This window comes from Chlorocebus sabaeus, chromosome 21 (genome assembly GCF_047675955.1).
Source record: "Chlorocebus sabaeus isolate Y175 chromosome 21, mChlSab1.0.hap1, whole genome shotgun sequence".
Taxonomy (NCBI): domain Eukaryota; kingdom Metazoa; phylum Chordata; class Mammalia; order Primates; family Cercopithecidae; genus Chlorocebus; species Chlorocebus sabaeus.
In genome coordinates, this window is record NC_132924.1 from 95,340,907 (window position 1) to 95,364,189 (window position 23,283).

The 23,283-nt window shown below is 46.0% G+C and overlaps 2 protein-coding genes and 1 long non-coding RNA gene across 11 annotated transcripts in view; 1 reads left to right on the forward strand and 2 right to left on the reverse strand.

Moving 5' to 3' along the window:
• Positions 1-2,721: 2,721 nt before the first annotated feature.
• Positions 2,722-12,158, reverse strand: FEZF1 (FEZ family zinc finger 1). 2 transcript variants are annotated; one of them, XM_073009304.1, is made up of 6 exons: positions 12,052-12,158; positions 5,859-6,361; positions 5,487-5,708; positions 5,051-5,185; positions 4,671-4,803; positions 2,722-4,224 (listed from the first exon to the last, which is right to left on the reverse strand). In XM_073009304.1, exons 2-6 carry the CDS (start codon positions 6,285-6,287, stop codon positions 3,866-3,868), a joined length of 1,278 nt encoding a protein of 425 aa, XP_072865405.1. In that variant the 5' UTR covers positions 6,288-6,361; positions 12,052-12,158; the 3' UTR covers positions 2,722-3,865. The 2 variants fall into 2 exon arrangements, with proteins under 2 accessions (XP_072865405.1, XP_007980958.1); XM_007982767.3 differs by having other exon boundaries at positions 2,724-4,224; positions 5,487-6,361.
• On the forward strand, positions 6,819-12,972 carry LOC140709690 (uncharacterized). Its single transcript, XR_012090403.1, has 2 exons — positions 6,819-8,102; positions 11,434-12,972. It is a non-coding gene; the product is annotated as an uncharacterized lncRNA (long non-coding RNA).
• Positions 12,973-21,197: 8,225 nt separating this feature from the next.
• The window catches only part of CADPS2 (calcium dependent secretion activator 2), a 560,307-nt gene continuing 558,221 nt past the window's right edge, over positions 21,198-23,283 (reverse strand). For all 8 annotated transcript variants that reach the window (XM_073009305.1, XM_073009306.1, XM_073009312.1 and 5 more), the window contains one exon: positions 21,198-22,199. In XM_073009305.1, the coding sequence (XP_072865406.1) occupies positions 22,026-22,199 (174 nt within the window). In that variant the 3' untranslated portion in view covers positions 21,198-22,025. The remainder of the gene's footprint in view (positions 22,200-23,283) is intronic.

Sequence of the window (23,283 nt, forward strand, 5' to 3'; positions counted from 1 at the left end):
CCTGGGTGACAGAGCAAGACACTGTCTCAAAAAAAAAAAAAAAAAAAAAGATAGGCAATCACTACTTACTTACAATGTGAATTCTGTTCTATGTTCTGATTTCCGAAACTGAACTAAATATAAGGTCTCAGTGAATCACTAAGTTTTTAAAATTAGTCTCTGCTGCCCTTTCCAGAGGAAGGCCGTGTTCCTTATACCAAAAGTTAATTCTGAAAGAGGGAGCTGAAGGTAAACCATTTCCCTCGGCAGATAATCTGGACAGTGGCCTCTCTTCCTCCTAAACATGAGAGAGTTTGCTGGCTAATGTCTGATCAAAAGAAGGTGGACTGGGACAAAACCAAGTTTCAATTCATACTTTTAGGGAAGCTGTTTCATGAGCAAGCATAAAAATCTATATAAGACACATGTAACACAGAGATATGCACACACAGAGACACACATGCAGAGGTTAGATAATTGAAGGAAAAATCACCTTTCAGTATTAGTTGAGGGGAGATAATTGTAAGGTCTTTCCCTGACTATTAGCTAAGTGTTCCACTTCATCAATTTTTTTCTCCTATAAACTTAATCCCTAAGCTGATACTCGCTTTAAGAAGATTCTCCTTGATGTAAGCTCTAACAGCTTTATCATAATCAAAGTTCATTGATAATTTACCTCCTGAAAAGTAGTTCTCTTGAGTGCTTCATGTTAGAGAATTTCCTTTTGGCCTCCTCTACTTAATCACCAACACTCCAAGCTGCTCAAACATGTTATCAGACAATAATTTCCTTATGCCTGCCTTCACTGGAACTATTGCACCATCCCAGATCAGACCTTATAACAAAGTCATTCCACATTACAATGTGAAATATACAATAACTGATTCTCAATTTTTTCTGTTTCTTCCCTTCTCTTATTCTATTCCTTCTTATCTTCTTTTCTTCTCAGGCTTTCTTCTCTCCTCTCCTCTCCTCTCCTCTCCTCTCTTCTTCTCCCTCTCTCTCTCTCTCCCTCCCTCCCTCTCTTCTGTCCTTCTCCCTCTTTTCTCTCTTTCTTTCTGGATTGAAATAAACCAATTATATTATTCCATAGAAGAGTACCCCCACCCTCAATATGTCAAAGTGCGCTGGCCTGGGGTATTTAATGGTTGAGTAATGTTCCTCAATATTATTCATTTTGCTTTCCACTAGTAAGATCGTGCCATCTCGAATGTCTAGAAGAATCTACACCCTGGGTTTTGAGAATAAGTTCAAATATGTATTGACAACAAGCTCAAGAAGCAAAGGCCATTTCCTGCTTTTTCACTGAAATGTACAGGTTCCAAATTATAATGACTCCTGATCTCATTCTCATTTACTCAAACCGAATGCTTTAAAGGTCCAACTAAGCTACTTTGGAAAGGGCGATACATAAACTCTGCAGCATCTCTCAAAACTCCTTCGGAGGCACAGGCAGCTATCACGGAATGTGGCCAGAGCCTGGGACAAGATTATCAAATCGGCTGTGATACTCTGTGAGAGATGGAGCTACTTAGGGCTGGATGGATTCGGAATCCAGCCAACTATGGAATTCCAAGATCTCCATCGCTTTCCGAAGTCAAATCTAACAGGGATTTGGCCTCAACAGTGGACAAGGTCGGGGCGTGAGGTCAGGAAAGGAGAAACATCGGGATTCGATCTAATAATGACTGGGCTGGAACTTGTCCCCAGTGTCCAAAGGGCGTGCGTCCTGGCACAAGTGTTGAGAAAGGTCTGGACCCGACGTCTGCAGGAAGTGTCAGGACTTCCCTGTTCTGGGGACCTTCCCAGCCACACCAGGTCCGTGCTCTCTAGATTCCCCCAACGTCTCTCCACAACTCGGAAGGGGCTCAGGCGGGACTCGGCGTGAGGGTCCCCGCGGAGCCCGCTCACCCACCCTTCCGCCATCGCCCCACGGGGGCTGTTAGTAATCTCCCGGCTTCCTAGGCCGTCGAAAAGCACTCAGGACACCCTCTCTCGGTGACCAGAGCCGTCAGTCTTTCCCCGCCATGAAATGTGAGTTCGGGTGTCAGCCGCCGCGCCCCGGCAGTGTCCCCTGCACATCTCCGGTCTCGATCTCGCGTTTCGTCGCTCTGCGCAGCCTTTTCCTGGGCGCTGCAGGACGCACAGAAGTGAGGCGGGGCCACAGATTTAAGTTTCTTCCCCGCAACTGTCGGGGCGGTCCCGGAGCTTTTGAGGCCGCGCTACGGTGAGTGCAGAAAGGAGGCCCCCGTACTCCGTAGAACCTGGGCCCGCGGTGTGGACCGATGGTGGATTCTCCACATCAGCAGCCCTGGAGGGAGAGCGTGGGCCGGGGGAGGGGCCAAGATGCACCTGAGGCCTGCGGGGCTGGCCGCGCTGGCCCCGGTCCTGGCGGGGTGGTGGAGTCCGAGGCGGCGAGACAGAGACCCCGGGGCCCGCTCCCCCCAGTCGCCCTCCCAGGATGTGGCCCCGTTGCAGTAGCACTACTGTGCTGGGCTGTGAGTTTGTCTGGCAGCTTCTACTGAGCAGCTAATAGTATAACAACCCGGCTTTGATAAATCTGAACTAATTACCCCTCTTAATTAAAGTCTTTAGCAGTTGTTTCACTGTTTTGGCAAGAAAACAGGAGAGACTTGCGGTTAGAAACACCAGAGCCCGAGCTCACAGCGGAGCCGCTGATTAACACTTGAAGCATTTCAAGGACCTGGCACCCGCCACAGTTTGGTTTTCATCCATGTTTCCTCCTTGAATGGAAGTATATTCGTCTATAAACATATATACACATGTAAAAACACAGAGGCTCCCTTTGCCAGCTGTGTATAAGTCAGCATGTGCCTTCAGGATGCAAACAATAGACACCTGTCTATCTATGATTGTAATGCGTTTGAGGAGATGTACATTGCATACAGCTACTGGATATGTTGTTCCTGTTTAACTGTGCACTGCGAACATATCAGGTGGTCCAAGCCAAATTTGTGTTTCTTTTAGAAAACTCCATGTCTTCTGCTTCTGAAATTTACCAGATTTCATAACTTTATCCAAAGGTGTAACCATTTAGAAGAAATTATTTGCACTTCATAGATTTTCAGACGAAAACATTAAGTATTACTAATCCTGGGTTTTAGATTTTAAAAAGGAGGATGGATGAGGGGGTCACAGTCAGGAATCTTTAGCTGAATAGTATGAACAGAGCCCTAAAGTTCGTTGATTAAATAAGCATGTTCCAAGTATTTATTTCCAACAGTCAATGAATCAATTTTCACGTGCAATAATCAAAACCAAAATTCAAAATCATCCATAATGAACCACCCTTATCTAATGTGTATGTGTGTGTGCTCACGAATGTGGAATATACCCCTATGGGCGCACACATCTATGCATGTATATATGACATACACACAGTGTTTTGTTACTTCAGGAAAGGAGGAAATGATAAACATCCTGCAGACATCTTGAGACGGGAGAATCAACACAATGGAAATATATACAATAATAAAATTAAAATGATGCAGCATTCCCGGGTAGAATAATACAGATCTCAATAAATATAGCAGAAATTTGTTTAAACAAAACAAAACAAACACCATCTCTTCACCCAAGATGAAAAGTCTTTCCAAATTAAAAAAAAAAGAAAAAGAAAAACAGAAAACAAAACCCTCCAAGTTTTTCATAATTGTTAGTGCCTATATAGAATATAATACACAAAACCATTTAGCAGGTGCATGCAAGAGGCGAAAGGCCAAGGGATGCAGAGGCTTCTGGTTGGCCCTAAAGTGTGGGGCCCAACATGCCCCGGGGTCTGCAGACGAACTCGGACCAAGAGCTCTAGTCTGCCGCTGCCTCAGCGTGGGGGCCCGGCCGAGGCTGGAAGGAACCCTGGCCTCGATCACTGGTGGCCCTGGTGGAGCCCGGGCTGCAGGGGCCCCGGGGTTGGCAGCGGCGCCTGCAGAGGAGGCAGCGTCACCGGCGGCTGCTGCTGTAGCGGGGGCGGCGGTTCAGTGCCTGGTTCGCCAGCTGGCGTGCGGGCCAGCCCCAGGCTGCTGTCGTGCAGCTTGCGGACATGCTTCTTGAGGTCAAAGTTCCTGCAGAAACCCTTGCCGCACGTGGGGCAGGTGAAAGGCTTCTTGTCGTTGTGGGTGTGCATGTGGAAAGTGAGGTTGTAAACCTGGTGGAAAGCCTTGTTGCAGATATTGCACTTGAACTGCTTCTCCCCGCTGTGGGTCAACTTGTGGTTTTTGTAATTCCCTGAAACACACAAATGACAGAGATGTGGTTCTGGTGGGGGGGAACCCTGAAAAAGGAGTAGCAGACACGTCTACGGTAGTGCCAGGCAAGCAGAAGAACCGCCACGGGTCCCACAACCAGTGCAGGGCTGCTATCCGTGCCTGCACTTGTCTCCCCAAGTTTATTTTCAAACATCGCATCAACAGTGATGCCGTTTCCTTTAAATTTTAATACACATTTATCAGTCCAATTACATAGAATCAGAGCATGCAGTTAAAAAATATACCCTTGTTTTATGAATCATGCCTTTCTCTAATACTAATCAGACTTCAGGTAGGGGGTTAGAATGGCAACAAATGTGCCACATAACTACACTTTAAACATCGTCTTCTAAAACATCCCGAAAATATTAAGTATCGCTTTTGGTAAGACTAACCATGAGAGACAACATTTCCTGGTTTCCATACCTTTTTGATGAAACCCTTTGCCACAGAATTCACACACAAACGGTTTGTAGCCCGCATGTATTCGGGTATGAGTGTTTAAAGTGGAACTTCTATTAAATGCTTTGCCACACTGGTTACATTTGTGAGGTTTTTCCTAAGCAAGAGAAAGGAAAAGCAGAGACATTTAGATATTTTCTAATTATGTGAAGTTTTGCAAGCTCAAAACACAGTAATGCTTAAACACTTTCAAGGCAGAACAAAAGCAAACAATATATGGCATTCATCCCTATTCAGCTAGCACGTTTTAAACGAACCTTATCCTAAAGACTAAGGCTTTATCAACTGTTTTTCTGCAAACAGTTCCGAAGCAAACGAGGTGAAATTGAGACAGATGAACACACCTGCGTGTGAATGATCTTGTGCCTGCACAGGGTGCTTGCTTGCCTGAAACCTTTTCCGCACACTTTGCAAACGAAGGGTCTGGCTCCTGTGTGCACTGGCATGTGACGGGTTAAGTTATAGTGCGCATTAAAGACCTTAAAATTAAACACACGTAGAACAGGTTAGCCGAACAAGTAACGTTGAAATCAAACTGGGCAGAGGGAGGGTAGGAGGAAGAGAATCTTACAAAAAGTATATACAAATAATTACCCCCAAAATACTAAAAAGGGAGGAAGGAAAGGAGGAGCGAGGGAGGGAGGGAGGGAGGGAGGGAAGGAAGGAAGGAAGGAAGGAAGGAAGGAAGGAAGGAAGGAAGGAAGGAAGGAAGGAAGGGAAGGAAAGGAGGGAAGGAGGGAAGGAAGGAAGGAAAGGATCTCCGTTTTGCATGGTACTTGCCTTTCCACACACTTCGCAAGTGAAAACTTTGGGCTTGGCATTAGGAGAGCCTCGGCTGAAGTCCGAGGTTTTGAACGCGATTTTTTCCGACAGAAGCTGGGCGCTTTCTTTCATGTAATGCTGCAGCTGAGCCTGGGACAGGTCTTTGAACGCTACTCCAGAAGGGTATTTCTCCACCGCCGGGACCACCAGTTTATTCCTTTCGGCTAAATACGTTTTTGGCTGCGGGTGCAAAGGGGAACTGAGGAAGTAGGAGGCCACCGGGTGGATGTTCACGCCGGCTGCCGGGTGGCACGGGCCGTCACCTCGGTTCAGGTAGCACAAGGCGCCCATGGCGTGGAATGAAGAGTGGTTGACCACACGCGGCCTTACCAGCTTGTACTGCTGCAGCGGCAGCGCGTCGCGGGCCAGGTCGCCCTTGAGACTCAGTGCGCAGTTGAGCAGGTCGTTGCAGCTGAATGCCGGCGCCGAGGGCACCGCCGCGGGCGCAGCCGGGGCCTCCAGACTGGCCTTCCGCTGCTCGGAACTCGTCACTCCTGCCTTGGGGCTCGTGTCGTACGCCACTGGCACGAAGGGGATCATGCAGGGGATCGACGAGTTGAGATGCAGAGAGTGCTTGGGTTCCCCCTTGGGTAAGGCTCCCTGCAGGAAGTGGGGGACTGGCAGGGCCTTGGGCTCGGGGGTGCGCGCCATGATTCGTTCAATGGAGAAAGCCAAGGGTTTGGACGTGCTCATCATGTTGCCCCGAGCTGGAGCAGTCGCTAACATTTTGGTAGTCGCGTTGTGGCAGCTACTGTCCATGTCTGAGTCGCCAGCGTCCGTCAGCCGGGGCTGGGCTGCGCCGTCCGTTGCCTTGTTCCCTGCTTGTCACAGACCTGTGGAGAGGGGGACGGGCACCATCACCACCAGTAGCCTCCTCCTCCTCCTCCTCCCCAGCATCACCAGCCGAACCTGCCTGCCCAGCCCAATGGACTCCTGCCAGCCCATCGCAGAGTTCTTGGCGCACCAATGACTCGGGGACAATCACTACTTATTTCTATCAATAGAAAGTGTTGTGTCAATAACGCAGCCAAGATCTCGCCAATCGTTAACTTCCAAGAGGAGAAGGTAAACTAGATAATTGCTCAATTCGCTTCCAACAGTCAACAGGAAAACTTTTTTTTTTCCTCTGCAGTCAGTAGCTACTTTTCATTGGTGAGTGAGGTTCCCCGCCCAGAAAAGGCGGGGGCGCATTCACCCGCTTGGCGCGCCCTCCCCTCGGCGCGCACACTCTGCGGCGCACACTTCACTACCCTCCGCCCTCCCCCACCCCCACCCCCCTTTTGCTTCCTCTGTCTTTCTAATTCTCAATCTGCTTAACCAGGCTTTAGAGGCCAAGCAAATCTGAGATCAATTTTCTCGTTTAGCTCTAAGTGACATCATCTAAAATCATTGTGCAAGGGCTAAATAAGGAAACGGAGTCTAATTCAGGGGCAAACGCCAGGCTATATTTATCAAACGCCAAGCTCCAGAAAGCCTCGTCCAGGAAGCCTAGGCGGCGAAATCCGAGGTTTCGCTGCTTGGTTCCACTGGGCCTGGCCGGGCCGGGGTGGGCCGGGGTCAGGTCTGTGGCACCTCCGCAGACCTCTTTCTTCCTCCAGGGCTCGGGGTTGCCTGCTCCCGGAATCCCGGAGTCTCCGCGGCCCGAACTGAGTCTGGACCATTGAGAAGACGCCAGCAGGTAACTGGCCTCCCAAAACGCCCCTGAGAATTAAAAGCCTTGGGAGGCTTGTTAAGTGTTTGTGGTTTTGTAAAGGCAATGCCCACGGCAATCGGCCTGGGAAAGTCGCACTTTCATCCACAAAGTTGAGGAGCTGCAAGGTATAATCGGGTGTCACACCACAAGAAACCTTGACTCGATCGGACCCCACCCAGGATACACACAGACGCGGGCGCGCGCACGCTTCCGAGTTTACATTGAGAGTCTGGAAAGAGCATTTCTTTCTTAAGTACCTGCGCTCAGCTAGAGCTCTCCCGGAGCATTTTAAATACTGAATGGCGAGCGGAAAAGGGAAACAGAATGTATTAATCCCCACCCCGGCTGCCGGTGTCTGCAAGACTCCTCTAAGCAGCGCAGGCTGCAGCCTGGGTGTCTGTGCGCATCAAACAGACTTGCCGGCGCCGGAGTTGTGTCCACAGCTACAGTTGTGCCTCCCAAAGAGCGCGCGTAGAGACCATTTCCCGTGCAACGCCCCCCAGCCGAGAACTCGCCGGGTGTGGCGCCTTGGCCCAAACTCTTGGGGCGGCGCGGTGGAGTGTGTGGAAGTTTCCGGAAAGACGCCTAAGGCTGCGGCTCAGACTGTGAGGGTTCCCGCCGCTCAGGCAAGAGAGTCCAGGAGCGCGCTGGAAGCTGCGGCGCGCACCTTCCCCGGCGCAGTCCCTTGCCAGCCGGCGATCACGCAGAGCTGAACCCCGGAGCTAGGCGCTCACGGAGGGCTGCACAGAGCTGGAAGACGCGGCAGCTGTGACCTGGCGTGAGGAGGCCAAGGAAGCGCACAGAACTGCAAGCAAAGGGCGGTGGGGTCTGGACCCTGAAGTGAGTGGCCGACCGCAGCAGCTCAAGGTGCCATCTGCCTGGTGAGTTAACCCCACGTGGCTGTGAAACAGGTGGTGGCGGGTGTCAGGTATTGGGCCAAGTGTAGTGGGGGCGTCCTTCTGCTAGAGCTCTGAAAAGGGTTGGCCCCGGAAGGCTGGATAACGGCGGACTAGAAACCCTGGGATTATTAAGTCCCTGTCCAATTTCACTCAAAGAAAAGAAACTGGACCTTAAACGAAGGAAACTGACCTCAAAGTATTCCCTCCTCTCTACCCCATTCTCAACACATGCCAGGCAAGCCACCCGGTCCCCTCCGCCCCTCTCTAGCTTTCCGCGAAAATCAGTTCCGCCTTTGCCCCAAGAGCCAAGAGGAGTGGAAAGGAAGAGAGCTTGGGCTGGGAACGCGCCTGATGTCTAATGGAAAGGCAGCGGCGCTGGGTGGGTGGTGGGAAAACTCAGAGGCTGAAGAAATGGGGGAGGGGGAGTGAGTCCTACTGGAAGTTGAGGACAGCCAAGGGGCAAGATGGGGGAGAGGTCTGTCTGAATACGACCAGCTTCGGCAGCTAGGCCTGGGAATGCCTCGTTTCAGGTCGCGAGGTAGCTTCAGACTGGGGCAACTGATGCAGCAGAGAAGCGCAGAGCGCCCGGGGGAAGCGGGCAAAGAGGCACTACACTCCAGGGCGGCGCTTTGGAACCATCCTTGGCCTGGGTGCACCTACTCTGGATTCGCCCAGGCTGCAGATGTTCTTTCCTTTTGCTGGGGCCACGGGGCATAGCACCTGGGCAGAGCACCTGGGCAGAGCAAGCGAAGAGGCACCACACCCCCGAGAGGCGCTTCGGAGTTATACTTGGACCGGGCGCAGACACTCAGTATTGGTCAGCGCTGGAAATTTTCTTGACTTTTGCTGTTGGGGCCGCAGAACTAGTCTCCTCCTTTCCCCTGCTTAGACAAAGGGCACGGGAAGGGCTTTGCTGGGGCAAAGCGGGGTGGGGAGGTTCTCTGTCCCGCGACAGATGGGTCGCGGTTAAGACTTTAATTGCTGACTTTTGGGCCGGATCAGATTCCTTTTCCTACCTGCCACTTCCCAACAGCGAAAAAATCCCCTTCCTGCTGCACTCCTCCGCCACAGGGCTAGGATGAAAGGAAAAAGCCAAGAAGCGCGAAAACAGCCCAGCTCTGGAAGACTTTAGAGAGTCCAGCTGACTTGTGCACAATTCGCCGGCCTCTGGAGCCTTACCTGCCTTCTTGACTGAATGCTACCAGTTTGTTTTACGCTTGTGGTGTGTCCCTCCCTCTCCCCTTCTTCTCCTCCCCCTCCCCTCTCCTTAACTGCAAAAGAGCCTTTATTTGACCTCTGTAAATTTCTCCTTTGGTGTATACAAAACTAAAAAGGAAAAAATATTGGCTAAGAGGTATGCATGCTTTGTATAGTTTATATTTCAACAGTTTGCTTTTCACTGGTCTTTTCAGGATTTCCCCTTTTGGCAAGTGTTTGAAAATGTCATTTGAGTTAACACAAATATGGCAAAGCATCAATTATACTCTTCCTTTAAGATGGCCTTGAGTTTACTAAAGACTGAAAAGATGCTTTACAACTCTAGGCCTTGATATCCAACATTTGTTAATTTTTTCAAAACCTAACCAAAAACACGTGTTAATTAGCAATACTATCTCTATTAAATAAGAATTGTCATAAAACACAAAATGTATTTAGAAAGAGCTTCTTACTGTCCAATCTGTCCAGTGCTTTATTTACAAATATATTTGAAAATGACAAAAAAAAGCAATAAGAACAGAGTATATTCAGCAAATTCAGAAGCTTTCAAAATGTTTAACAGAAGTATTTTTTAATTTACTAAAACAAATGCAAGGGAGCCTTGTTTGTTTTGTTAATGACAAAATAGAAACTCACCGTTTCTTTTGATTTTCTTTGAGAATCCTATAATTCCTCCTTTTTTTTTTTTTTTTTTTTTTCTGAAAACTGATGATTAAGTGTGCCTCCCCTTTCCATCCATGGAAAGGCAGTATTTATAACCTCAAATCCTGATGGAAGGCGAGTTTAAGTGTATAGTTCGTCCTTTATGAAATATCCTGAGGAAACCACAGCAGTTCATAATATAAAGAGGCCAGATAACAAACTCTGTGTTAAGATCTATTTTAGAAATAAGAAAAAGTCCTGTTCTTCTAAAGCAATTTAAAATTCTCTTTCTAAGGAATCTAATTTTGACTTCAATACTTTCTAAGCTGTGTTCTTGCTATTATTAAAAAACGTGCATAATTTTCACAGGCTTTTTGTTGAAGTCCCTATCACAAGCAAATGCAGTTTCTGCCTATGGTTACTGCAATTCGAAATTAAAGGTAATAAGATAATAGAGCCATACATTACCAAATAAGCCATGATCTCTAATCTCTTGTTCTTTGATATGTCACAAAATGCTATTGATTTTTTTAATTAAAAATGGATTGGAAAATATTATAACTAATTCCACTTTCTGCCTAGTTCATTGACTTGTCCCTGGTCATGTTTTTAGAGTTTTCTGGCCTGTTCAACATCTCTGACCCCTAGCAGAACAACAGTCTGCTTTCTCTTTGCTTTAGCTTGTGAGCTAAGGGAGGGGAGATGAAGGCATTATTATTATTCTGACATCACCCCCCACCCCAGCCCTGACACTCAAGCACATCTACACTTTTTCCTGTTTAATACATAGCACCAAATGCAACATACTGTATTTCTAGACGGAAAAACACATTTTTAAATTCCTCTACATTTTCTGCTCATAGTCTTTATCTCTGGTTGGTCGTTGGTTATTTCTTTTGGTGTGTGATGGAGGGAGGGTGATGGGATGGGACACAAATAGCAAAGGTCTGTAAGGTTCAAGGAAAGAGTTTTTGAGTACCTCAGATTACTTAATACACAACGGGAACTAACTTTCCAGCACATTAGCAAACATTTTGGCAACAAATTGAAATTTAAGGCTAGCAGTGTGCTTTTAGTTAGTTTGGTAGCAAATAAAGAATTCTTGCTAATTTCCTAAAGCCTGTGAAGGACAATATCACAGGTTGTAAGTGTGGGAAGGGTTGGTTAACTCACAGAGCCCTCCTCTCTTTGGGGGAAGAAGTGTGAGGGTGGGTTGTTTGTCTCTAGACCTTTGTTGTTACTATGTCTTTTGTATTAGGATTTCATTTAAACTCAGTGAAATTATTTCTCTCAAAACAGCATTTACGTAGCAAATCAGTTTGTAAAAGAAAATGAAGAGCCCAGATGTGAGAACTGTTAATGAGGCAGCAGGCAATGCCGACAGCCATCACTTGGACTCAGTTTGTTTTTGACCCTCCACTAATGCTGAGATTTTTCTCACCCATTCCCACAGGCCTGTGAGGTGTGTCCCTCCAGACTGAGAGGCTACGACTCAGGGCTGGACTTTGTGGAAAAAAGAAGTTTATAAAACAAGTAACCCAGTTTATCCAACCTTTACCGTGGAGCAACAGCGTCAAGCAACAAAACCCAGCAAAGTTTTGCTTGTCACTTACAAGGGTGTTACTGAAATCTGGAAGGTGAACAATTAGAAGATAGCCCAAACATGCTCTATTGCTCTACACTGAAATATTTGCCTCCAATGATAGAAAAAAGTTTTCGTGCAATTAGTTGATTAGCGTTTTGTAGCAGTCCCTAGACAATTTTAAAGACATTTTGTTTGTAGTCAAAATTAAATACACACACACATACACACACACACACACACACAAACCTTATTCAAGACACAGTTCGACTCTTTCCTTGACACTACCCACGAGGTTTGAAGCATTTTTGAATGTTATTTTCAAACTTCCTTAAGTGATTCCATGAAATAAAAGTCGATAATAGAAATTCAAATAACACAGAACAAAGAACTTAGAGACCACAGAGCTTAGAGAAATGGAGAAGCAGTAGAGGTAAATACAAATCCGTGAGCCAGAAATCTGTAAGAACCGCTTATAAATTCAGTTACCTCCTGAACTCCAACCGATGGCCACTCCGGCCCGGGAGCGCCCCGCGCCGACCCGCTGGCCTTGGCCGTCTCAGCCTTCATTATCGCCGCGGCCTCTGCGCCCCCTGTCCCCGGCTGCCCAGGGGAACCAAGTTCCGGCTGCTGGCGTAGCGGCAGAGGAGCCCCGCCTCATTCTGGATTCGGTGGCCAGCGCAGAACCATTTGAAAAGAAGCAGCCCGAAGTGAAACAGAAAAGCTGAAAACTTCCCGGCCGGGCTCTCCGCTTCTCGGTTCTCGCTCACGAGTTCCAAACAGTTAAAACGACGTTGGCAAGGCCGAGGGCCACCGAGCTCTGTGAGACTCCCTTGGAGGGGCCAGGAACGGTAGCTCGAGAAGCTTGGAGGCGGCGGCTGGGAGTTGGGGCGCAACTTCAGTGACTGGGCGCCGCGGCCGTGCTGGGACTCCCAAGCGTCTGGCTCCCGGGGTCGGTCGACGCGGCGCTGCCTTCGATCAGGTCCCGTCGACCTCGGGCCTCTGGACCACCACCGCTCCGACCGGCCTGGCAACCCATCCCGGGCGAGATCGCGCTCCTCCCCTTCTCTGCATTCCCGCAGGTCCTGGGGAGGCTCCATCCCCCCAAGGCGGGGAGATAGCAAGGGAGGCTCCAGAGAGTTTCGGGAGGGGGCGCCGGATTCGGTTTAAGAGACCGCGTAACAGATGGTGGAGAGCTCCTAGATGAAAGTTTTTGAACAGGCACTCGCTAATAGACTTGCTTTGACGACTCAGGGTGTAATTGAAGGGTCATTTAATCTAGATGCAAGGTGAAAGAAAACAGGCCCGGGGGTGTGGCATACCTAAGGAGGAACTAGAGCATCTTTTCACTAGGTTTGCCTGTCATTTTGACTTTCCTGGAAAATACATTCTCAAGTCAAATTTTAAGAATGTCTGAAGAGTATCTCTGAGTATCTCTTCCAAAAACCTTTCGTGAATTTTTTAGCTGACCTCTTTCCTCCGAGAATCCTCCCTTTGAAGCCCTTTGGCCTGTGCTTAAGAGTAGTTGGGGTCACCTGATGGTCCCAAAGATACTTTTCTTACTAGATTCTCCTGTTTAAGACCTTAACAGAAAGGCCTTTCTACCTTCCCTTCTTTGGCTTTACTCTCCAATTTGTCCTTTCATTTCCGAGTTCTCCCAGTCAAACCCTGCATCTCCTCTAAAAGAGAAGATTTCATGGCTGTCCGAAGAGGGCGATACCCCGTGGCCACGTCCCGCCGGCCTTCACAGCCTCTGTAAAAGAGGAAGCACTCAGCCACTGGCCGGTCCCCGTTTCTTGATGGAAGTGGATGCTGTTCTGTTTCCTCCCTTCCCGCCCTTAGGCCTCTGCCAGACCAGATTCTGCATGCCTTGTGCATGTTTCAAGAGTTGGGCTCTAAGATCCACTCTGAGAAAATCCCAAGAAGAGCCTTGATCCATCATTAAGAAATCTTACTACCTTTTAAAATGTGATTGCCTTCTCACTTTAAATTAATTTGGAAGGTTTTTTTTTCCCCCTCCACTGTCTCCTCTTAATTCAAGTTCAGTTAATTCTTTGAATTCACTGACAGTGGGCCTGCCCTCATACTTTCTCAGCAGTCCCACACAGAGGAAAAGTCTCCTGGAAACAACGCGAAGCGTTAAGCGCCCCGTGCGAGTGTTGACGCTGGCAACTCGCAAACAGCGTCCTGCGGCCACGGTGACCCGAGGGGCTGGCGGGCTGACGTCACGAACGCGGCCAGCTGCGGGGCTCTGGACTGCAACCGCGGCCTCTGGCTCCTGCCGGCTCGTTGGGTCGAGGGTGGGTAGGGAAGTTGAGGTCTGGGGTAAAAAGCCGGAAAAAGAAAGGAACAAGGCTGAGGATCATTCAAAGATTAAATGGGGTCGGCTCCTGTTGCTTGCGAAGACGGATGAGGAGGGGGAGAGTTGAGGGGTTGGGGGGGACCCTCCTTTACCTAACCTTGTGATTCACAGCTTCTCAGAAATTTACATAATACAAGGGTGTAGATGTAAACCTAAAGGACAAAAATAATAATTCAACAGCACATATTTCATTTTCGCACCATGGGCCTGGATATGTTCCCGGTGTTGGCACATTAGCTGATTTCCAGAGCTTTTTACTCACGACAGAGAATATCTGAACTCTCATACCACTGTTGAAATGAGAGGAAAGGAAGGAGAAAAAAGGGAGAGAAAGAGAAATTGGCTTTAATGATGTTGATTTAGATTTCTGAATAATGGTGAATGATTTTTTTAAAACTTAAGAGCATATGTTGTGTACAAAAGGTGCAGGCATGGTAATAATTGGGGTCCTTCACTCTCCAAAGTATCTATTTCCTTTTTATTTGATTGGCATGAGCGTTTCATTTTAAAAGCAAAGTCATTGCCCTTTAATAGGAAATTCCAGTTTATTGTTTCCCTAAATAAGTGAAGGCCACAATCTCTCCTGAAAGAGAGACCCTGCTGTCAACTCAACTCCTACTTGCCAACTCAAATAGAAGACGGCGAAGTAAAATACAGTAGCGGCAAAATACATGTGATTGCTGTATTTGCTTTCTGAATCCTCCCAACCCCTCCTTCCCACGTCTGAACTCTTCTAGATGCCACCAGTAATTCAAATTTTGGAACTCTATTTGCAGTCCCTCCCCACCCCCCAATTTCCCCTTGGGACACAGGGTAAAAGGAAAGTCAGGGGCAGGAATGGTAGGATCCCAGTATCCCCTTATTTTAGTTAAGAGGGGCAGAGGCTCAGGTGCCCTTTGGTCTTTTTCACTGTGCCTCCTCCAAGTAAGCCTGACTCCCATAGTCACTTGGAAGCTAAATGGCAACACAGTGGGTGCGCAATTGAGCCCTTCACTCTTATTGTTTCAGTATGGGAGTAGTGGTGGCTGGAGGTCAGAAATAGGAAAGAGATTTCTTCTCCCTTCTTTGCCTTCTGAATTTTAGTTTTTTTCGGGCTCCTATTTCTCTGCAAAATACATGCCCAAAGTTGGCCATATTCTCTAACATTTCATCTAATCCCTCAGTAGTGTGCAGTTATTTTAAATAAATTTATAAAGATTTTAATTTAAAACATATAGGTTGGAACTTAAGATGAGAAAATGTGAACTTTTCTTCCAAAAAGTATGCTATCTATTCTGCCCCCACCTCACCACTAATATTGCAGCCCTGATCAAGGATAAAATATAATCCCTCTTTATTCACCCTGTTTCTCAGTATCTTTTTAAAGCTGGATTCTTCAATTATCTGTTGAAATTGAGAACAACTGGTCTTCTATTCTGAGAAAGGTCTTCATAAACACTCAGAAGGCCAATTTGTCTCAGACTTTTTGAGAACGAGAATAAATGTTGCTAGTTTCCGGTGCTGTCTTGGCACTCCAGCCCAAGTACCCCAACTTGAGGAAGGCCACACAGCTAGTGAACTTGTTGAGTAGTGGATAGTGGTAGTTCCCCTTTGTTTTGTTTTTCTGTAAGATGGGATTAAATAAAAGCCCCCTTCATTTAGAGGAGACATGGACATAGAAAAGAAATTTTAAAATAAATCCGCTTTACATATGAAAAGCTATCACGTTTTTAAAAAGTTAGCTATAAATTTTTCCAAAATATTATTCAGACAATTGGACTTAAAAACAGTTCCTCTGCTCAGTGATAGATTTCAGGATAATCACATGGAAATGTTAAAATATACGCAGGAATCATATTTGCTATGTATTTTTCACAACCTCAAGCACTTTCCTTCTCCTTAGACGTCTGCTCTCCCACATTCAGTACTGTGTTCCTGGGGAACACTTTCTTCTGTAGATTCAGAAGTTAACCTTGACAAAAGCTTTTCAAAAAAATCTCAGTTTGAGTAAAGCAAATTTCATTTCTTAAGAAGTGGTTATGCATTTGTGAAATTAATCAACTTTCCATAGACTATTGTAATTTTATGAAAGAACACACCTAGTAATCACATGAAGTAACAAAAGAAATGAGTATGAGTAAATGACAATGAATAAGCTCCTTGAATACAGCAACTTTGAAGCTGTTTTAAAAAAATTATTACCCAGTCGTCCAGCAGGCAAGACCTACCAAAAGCCCTACTCTCCTACAATCTGCCCACTCAGTCTTTCCATGTTTCACTTTCCACTTTTTGGGATTCAGTCCTGTTAGGTTCTGATGTTTTACCATGCAACTTTCTTTACTGTAACATTTTCTACCTCCTTACCAAAATCTCCTTCTGAAGTTACAATTGGTTTTGCTTCCTTGGCATATTAAGGAAATGCCATATAGAAGAAACTTTAGCATTTCTTCAGCATTTAATCAAGTCTCCTTTTTTCCAGTCTCACCCAAAAGAGATGAAGAGATGTTATTTGTAGGGAGAGAAGAGAGATGTAGTGCTAAAGTGGAAATCATTGATTTAGAGTAGAGAAGAATTTGACTCACTACTTTAAATTTTTGCACAGGGAAATATTGATGTCATCTATATGTAGGGACTCTATAAATAACCCTAGGCCAGGGTTATGGGAAGAGTAACTGCCTTGTCTGATGGTTCTTGAAACCAACTCTTCACTTCCTCTTGATATGAGAATCATTGATCTTAGGGAGAGTCAACGGAGACAGAGATTGGGGACAAGTCTAGAATACATTTATTAAAAAATGAGCACACAAATACAACTATCCTCACTGCAAAATTGCGAAGCAGAGGGAAATAAAAGTCGTCATCATATTGAGTCACTGGGTCTAGGACTCAGAAGCTGCCGCTGGCTACTTTAAAGAAATGACTGGGATGACTGGGGTGGAGACCACCAGTCCGGTTAAAAAAGCGGCTCCAGTCCCAGCTTCATGCCGGGCACCGTCTCTTCCCCTTTCCCGATGAGTATTCAGTTTCTACCTCCCCAAGGCCACAGCGTGCTGGACCCCCGGACCACCAGGACGCGCGTCTCCTGTGCCACCGATGTACTGGGTTGTGACCCTGGAGCCCACCCTTGCCCCACCCTGTGCCGCTGCGTTGCTCAAGTGTTCCTGGGAGCCTAGAAGTACTGCAGTCCAGCAACTCCGGGCAGGAGTCGGTGCTGGCAGTCGTCCTAAGCGCCTGCTTTCTCTCTCTCTCTCTCTCTCTCTCTCTCTCTCTCTCTCTCTCTCTCTCCCCCCCCCACTCCCCCCTCCTTGCTTGGTTGCCGCAGCTGGGGCCACCTTGAAGAGGAGTGTGGCCCCCCTCTGACTTTCTCTCTCGGTTCCACTCGCAGTTTGCAAGTGCATCCTTCTGTTGCATCCCTAAATTGGGACACAGGACATCGTTCTAGACTCCTATAAGCTTCGGAAAATATTAATGAACACCATTTGCACCTGAAATTCCCTTGAACTCAACCCGCTGACCACAACAGCCGAGGCCTGAGATTCCTCGCTTGTGGTCTGGCACCTCCTGGATCATCCCCGTCCCATTTCAGAGCCCCTGACCAACATAATCTGCAAGTGTACTCAATAACACATCTCTAGCTACCTCCCTTCCCAACCGCAGCTACAGGGGCTGCTGTTAGAGATGCGGGCCCTTTCTGAGACCAGAGTTAGCTTGCCCCTCCCCGTCTCCTCCTCTTCTCCCATCGGGCTGGCCATATATATAACCGGAGAACTGGACAATTCTAGCCAGTTCACAGACACGCCAGGGGCTAGACTGAAGATCCTCAGAGCTGCCTGTGATCCAAAAGGACCCTGTGCCAACCCCAGAGAGAATGGCCGGTGAGACTGGTGGTGCATGTTGGCAGAGGCAAGCCTCCCACGATTTCTTTCGAATCCATTCGTATATTAAGAAACAGTTAATAATGGCCACCACTTATGACGTCTCTAATCTTTCCAGCAACCTTCCCTATGAAGTGCCCATTTTATAGAGAGGTTAAGTAACTTGTCCAAGTCCACAGGGCTCAGACTTGGGGAAGAGATGTGGTTACTAGTAACCAAACCCAGACTTTTCTGACTCCAAACTCGGGGCTCTGCGGTTGTCCAAGCTGCTGTCAGGTACACTCAAATCTGGGTAATAAAATCGGAGGTCTTCTTCACTTGGGAAACAGATCGAATTCTTCCCTCACCTCCTCATCTCTCGGTGGCACATGGTCGCACTCCAGTGACTACTCCCTGAAAGCAAATGAGCGGTTGACCCTCTAATGACATCTGGAGTCCAGGTTCAGAGTTTTGCTCCCGCCTCTACTCCCTTAATATTTTACTCAATGTCACAGAGGAGAACAGCTTAAGGCAGCCCTGCGCCTCATCTTCAATCCGAAGCTGGGGTATCCCAGAGAAAGGCTCGCCTTGAGCTCCTGCTGGGGCACCTGCCCAGCCACGCGCCTCCAGGGCGTCGCTGCTCTCAACCCCTCTCCGCGACTGCCCGGCGGCCCAGGCCTACGGACGCGACTCCATCTGTAGCAAAGTTCGGGGGCCAAATGGGTCTGGGGTCTTTCTCGAAGGTTACTACGAGCAGGACTTGAAGGGAGAAGGAGGCGAATTAGCGACTTCATTTCCCTGCATAGTACTGGGATAGGGTAGCGGTGATGGTCTTGGGGGAACTCTGTGTAAAGACTGGATGACCACGGGCCTCCCGGAAACCCCACACGCTAGGCCTCCAACTTCTGCACAAAAGTGGGGTGGTTGGCGGAGGGCTGTGGCGGGGTCTTGGAGCTGCTGAGAGCCGAGAGGCGCAGATCGCAAGCTGGCAGGCTGGTCTGCTATCCCGGCGCACAGATGCCCCGCCACCAGTCGAGCGTGAACATCTCTCCGGAACATCGATCTGTCACCTCCCTTTAAGGACCCGGACCAGGAAATTTTCATTTTCTGTTTTGGAAATAAGAAATAAAAGCGACCAAGCTCTTGTTCTAATCTCCCCCCGCGGGCCCTTCCACGCGGGCTGGCGGGGATCAGAAGGTCGGGTCCGAGCTCGCGGGCGCGGGGTTCCTGTGAACTCCCGGCGCACTCGGTCCAGTCCCCAGGCCCTCTCGGGAGGCAGACCGCTGCAGCGCAAAGGGGCTTCGAGGATCTCTGAGCAACGACGGCTGAGTGACCTCTTTCCCTCTCAAACACACCTTCAAGGAGCCGGTGGACCCTCTCACCGCCGGTAGCTGAGGGCGGAGGGCGGCGCCAGGCCAGCCTAGACTGTGACCCTGGGTGGCGGGGTGGCAGCACATAGACGCTTTGTACCGCGTTTACTGCAAAAGAAGCGGGAACTCCCTTTTCCTGAGAGAGGGACAATGAGCAAGGACTAAAGGGAATTCAAGTGGAAAAATCAGTGAACACAAGAACGACCCACTGCTGGAGACAAGAGGTTTACATTAAGCTCTGTATGGTTCTTTCCCTTTCCGGGAATAGGCATTATTATTTTTTTCTTCAAGTGTTTGAAGAAATTTTCCTTCTAGACGTATTATTTAACAAACCGATTCTGGTTGGATGTTAGACGGTATTAGTTATTATCTCCTGCAACACTAAGCAAACTGTCCAAAGAATGTACCTGTTTGCCCTTCACCCAAATCATTTAGACGGTATAGCTATTTCTTTTTAGTTAAAATTAAGTTTCCCTTAGAAAATTCTGCAAGAGTTGTTAGACTCTTGGCTAAATTCATTTTCTTAAAAAAATAATACTTTAAAAAGAGTAATACCACATAAGACGTGGCATCCTTTAACAGACAGATGCTTGGGTGTTCATCCTAATAGTTATGCCCGTCAATGAACAATTATTAAGTCATTTCAAGCACTTTGCAATTAGTTCAAACAATTTGCAGTTAGCTTGGGGGGAAAACTTAAAAATCACTTTTCATTCTTGTTCAGTTACTTTATGATTTTTTTTCATACATCATTTTATGGATCAAAGGTTGGTCTCCAATTTTCTCATATGTAAGTAGCTCCACTATCTGCCTCTGACTGCTATTGCCTTTGCTTTTGAAGCCACTGTGGGTGAAGAGTAGGCAAGGAGCTTTTAGAAATCTCCGGGGTGTAGAAGGGAAGTAGCAGAGAACATAAAAATCTGGACAGAACCTCAAAGGGGCTGACCAGCCAAGGGGGCCAGTGGGCAGGTTAAACATGCCAGGTCAGCAGCAAGAACCTCCAGGCCCCAAATACTTTCCCCTGCACCATCTGCTTTTCTTATTTCTGAATTCTGTCAGCTATCATTTCTTAGAGTAAATACACTTTTCTTTAACAAAGGCAGAATTTTAATACGTTTGAGGTCATCACTTAGTCACACTTCAGGACAAAATGGATCCATTATTTGGAGATGATATGTATCAAGGAAATGGACATTTTATTGAAAGGAAAAGAAAGGTGGGTAATTACCAAGTACAGAGCAATCTGTGGTGGAACAGCAAGCTTGGGGATGGTGCCATTGGAAAGTTTGGGATAGCATGACTGAACATTTGAGGGTTTGGAGAAAAGACTATTTGGTGTGTGGATAAAGAAGAAAAGAAGGGAGAACATTCCCAAACTTCGTTTCAAAAACAGTGAGTTGGTAGAGTTAGTATCTAATCCTGGAAAAAGGAAGAAATTTCCTCCTTTTTTGTTTGTTATCTTACACCTAGGGCCCAGCAAATGAGCCAAAACAATGCTAAATAGTAACTGTAGATTAAATTTTTAAGGCTAGTCTAGATACCTAATGACCACTTATTACACCATGGGAGAACGAAACTGGAGGTCCAAGTTTTTTCATTTCTAGAGTTTCAGAACAAACATTTTCATAAATTCAGGGATACCTCCACTTATTTTGCACTAACTGACCTCATTTAAAAATTACTTATTAATAAATGCAGTAGCACAATCTGACAATATACTTTAGGAAATATCACTAAAATAATTCATAGAGAACTTACCCAACATAATACAATTATCTCTCAAACCCTAGCAAGAAAATATTTTGAGAGAACCACTACTAATGTGAACTACTAGTTCACATTAGTAATATTACTATTAGTTAACATTGATTACTAATATTAATTAGTATGAAATATATACTTCCTGTGCTGTGGAAATATGCTGTCATAGTAATTCTTTTAACAATGTGTGTGCCTATTAGGTCCAAAGAACAGTCAGTATTACTATCTTTTACTCATTTGATTAAAAACAAAATATTACAAAACCAAACAAACAAAAAACCCAAGAAACAAAAACACAGAGTCAGATAGTTGGGATGTTTGAAACACTGCAAACCTCTTTTACTGCATTTGCCCTATACAAGTCTAATAAATACAGAAGTAGTTATGAGCAAATAGATTTTTATTGCCTGCAAGCTGTTATACTGGAGTAGGAGAATATAATATCTTGACGGAAGCACACTTGCTACCCCACACCTGGGGCTTGCTTATAGTTGAAAGAAGAAATGCTGAGAATGGAACAAAGACACAAACCCCTTGGATAATCTAGTCTATATTTGGGTTTGGCAATCCTTTCATCCCAGGAATACACCTGTAGACCAATTCAAAGTACTAAGAACCAAGATTAAAGATTTTATACACATCACAATAATAGCAAATTAAGTACAAAACAAACCTGGCACATAAATTATAATTTGTAAGGTACACACCATTTTAACAAGGATACGATAGTGTTGGCGCAGTGATCGGACGTGACTTCTCACAATGCTGCATTATGAGAAATATGTATCTCGCTTTACACAGAAAACATCATTTTGATGTGATTACAGACAAATGCTCAAATCTTCTTTTAAAAAAAAAAAATCATGTTCCAATCACAAGCAGAGCCAAGGTTCATTTTTAGGTCAAACTACACAAAAAAGGATACTCTTCTCCAAAAAACAAAACAGAAAAACCCAAAATCTTGGCATTTCCCCTTTTACTCTACATTCAGGTTTACTTTTTAAGGAAATACAAGCATTTTTATTTGGCCAAAACAAACAATGAATGTAATTACAAGGACAAGGTTAAAACAAAACAAAACAAACAAACAAAAAATGTCGATCAAGGTCTTCCTTCCTTCTGCAAACTTGTGTGATATCAGCCTTCTTCTTCTTCGTCACTGTCTTTCATAGTAATGCCCTGAAGTCCTCCTCCTTCTGAAACAGAGGCTGTGGCCTCCTCTACTGTTAAACGTCTGTGTACAGTATCATAAGTCTTACTGTTCAGTGTTCCTTCCAACACACCCTGCAATCGAAAGTCCCTGTAGGTTTTCTGTAGAAAGAAGAGAAAATTTGCTTAGGTAACTTAGATTATATGCATGTACATAGATATATACTCAGTTGGCATTTCAAAAATGATCTTGGGGAAATCCACTGATAGGTTCATGTGGCTGTCCATGCCAATCATCTTCTTGGTGTATTTCTGGGGAGTAAATGCAATGACAGACTTTGGCTATTGCTTCAAACTACAATTACTATATCAAAATGTTGTGACTATGTTGTGACTATCATATGACAAATTTACTTCCCCTCAGAACATTACTAATTGCACACAATTTACCTTTTGAATAACCTGTAGCAAAAATAAAATACGTACCTATGTAAGTTTTTAATAAGAAATTATTAGTTTTTTTTAATTGAGGGGGCTTTCCTTTAATACTGAAAAATACATTATATTTTATAAAATGCATTAATTTTGGGGGGCAGTCATGTGGAAGAAGAAGATTAATCCTACTATCAGTAAAAGAAGTTCACATTTTTAGCATTTCAGTGAATTATAAAAATTTACATGTACTACTAGGTAAAAATTTGTGTATATCTAAATGTCTGGATGAATTTTGCCCTTTTCTTTTGAAATTCCCTTGGGATGTGAAGTGCCGAATTCTGGCATAAAGCTCCCATAGATGGGATAGCAAAACAAGTATTTACATTTTTTCTTAAAACATTAAAATTTGGTGTATTATATATCAAAAATAGAATACCATGTTATTGTTTCTACAATGATTTTCAAGACAACAAAAGCCAACAACATTTTTCTGTGGCGCTTAAAATATTAATCTATGTTTCCCTTATGTTTACATTGATTGATTGACTGATTGAGACAGGCTTCACTCTGTTACCCAGGCTGGAGTACAGTGGTGTGATCATTGCTTACTGCGGCCTCAACCTCCCAGGCTGAAGCAATCCTGCCACCTTAGCCTCCTGAGAAGCTGGGACTACAGGTGTGTGCCACCGCGCTCGGCTAACTTTAAAAATTTTTTGTAGATACAAGGTCTTGCCATGTAGCATAGGCTGGTCTTGAACCCCTGGCATCAAATGATCCTCATTTCAGCCTCCCAAAGTGCCGGGACTACAGG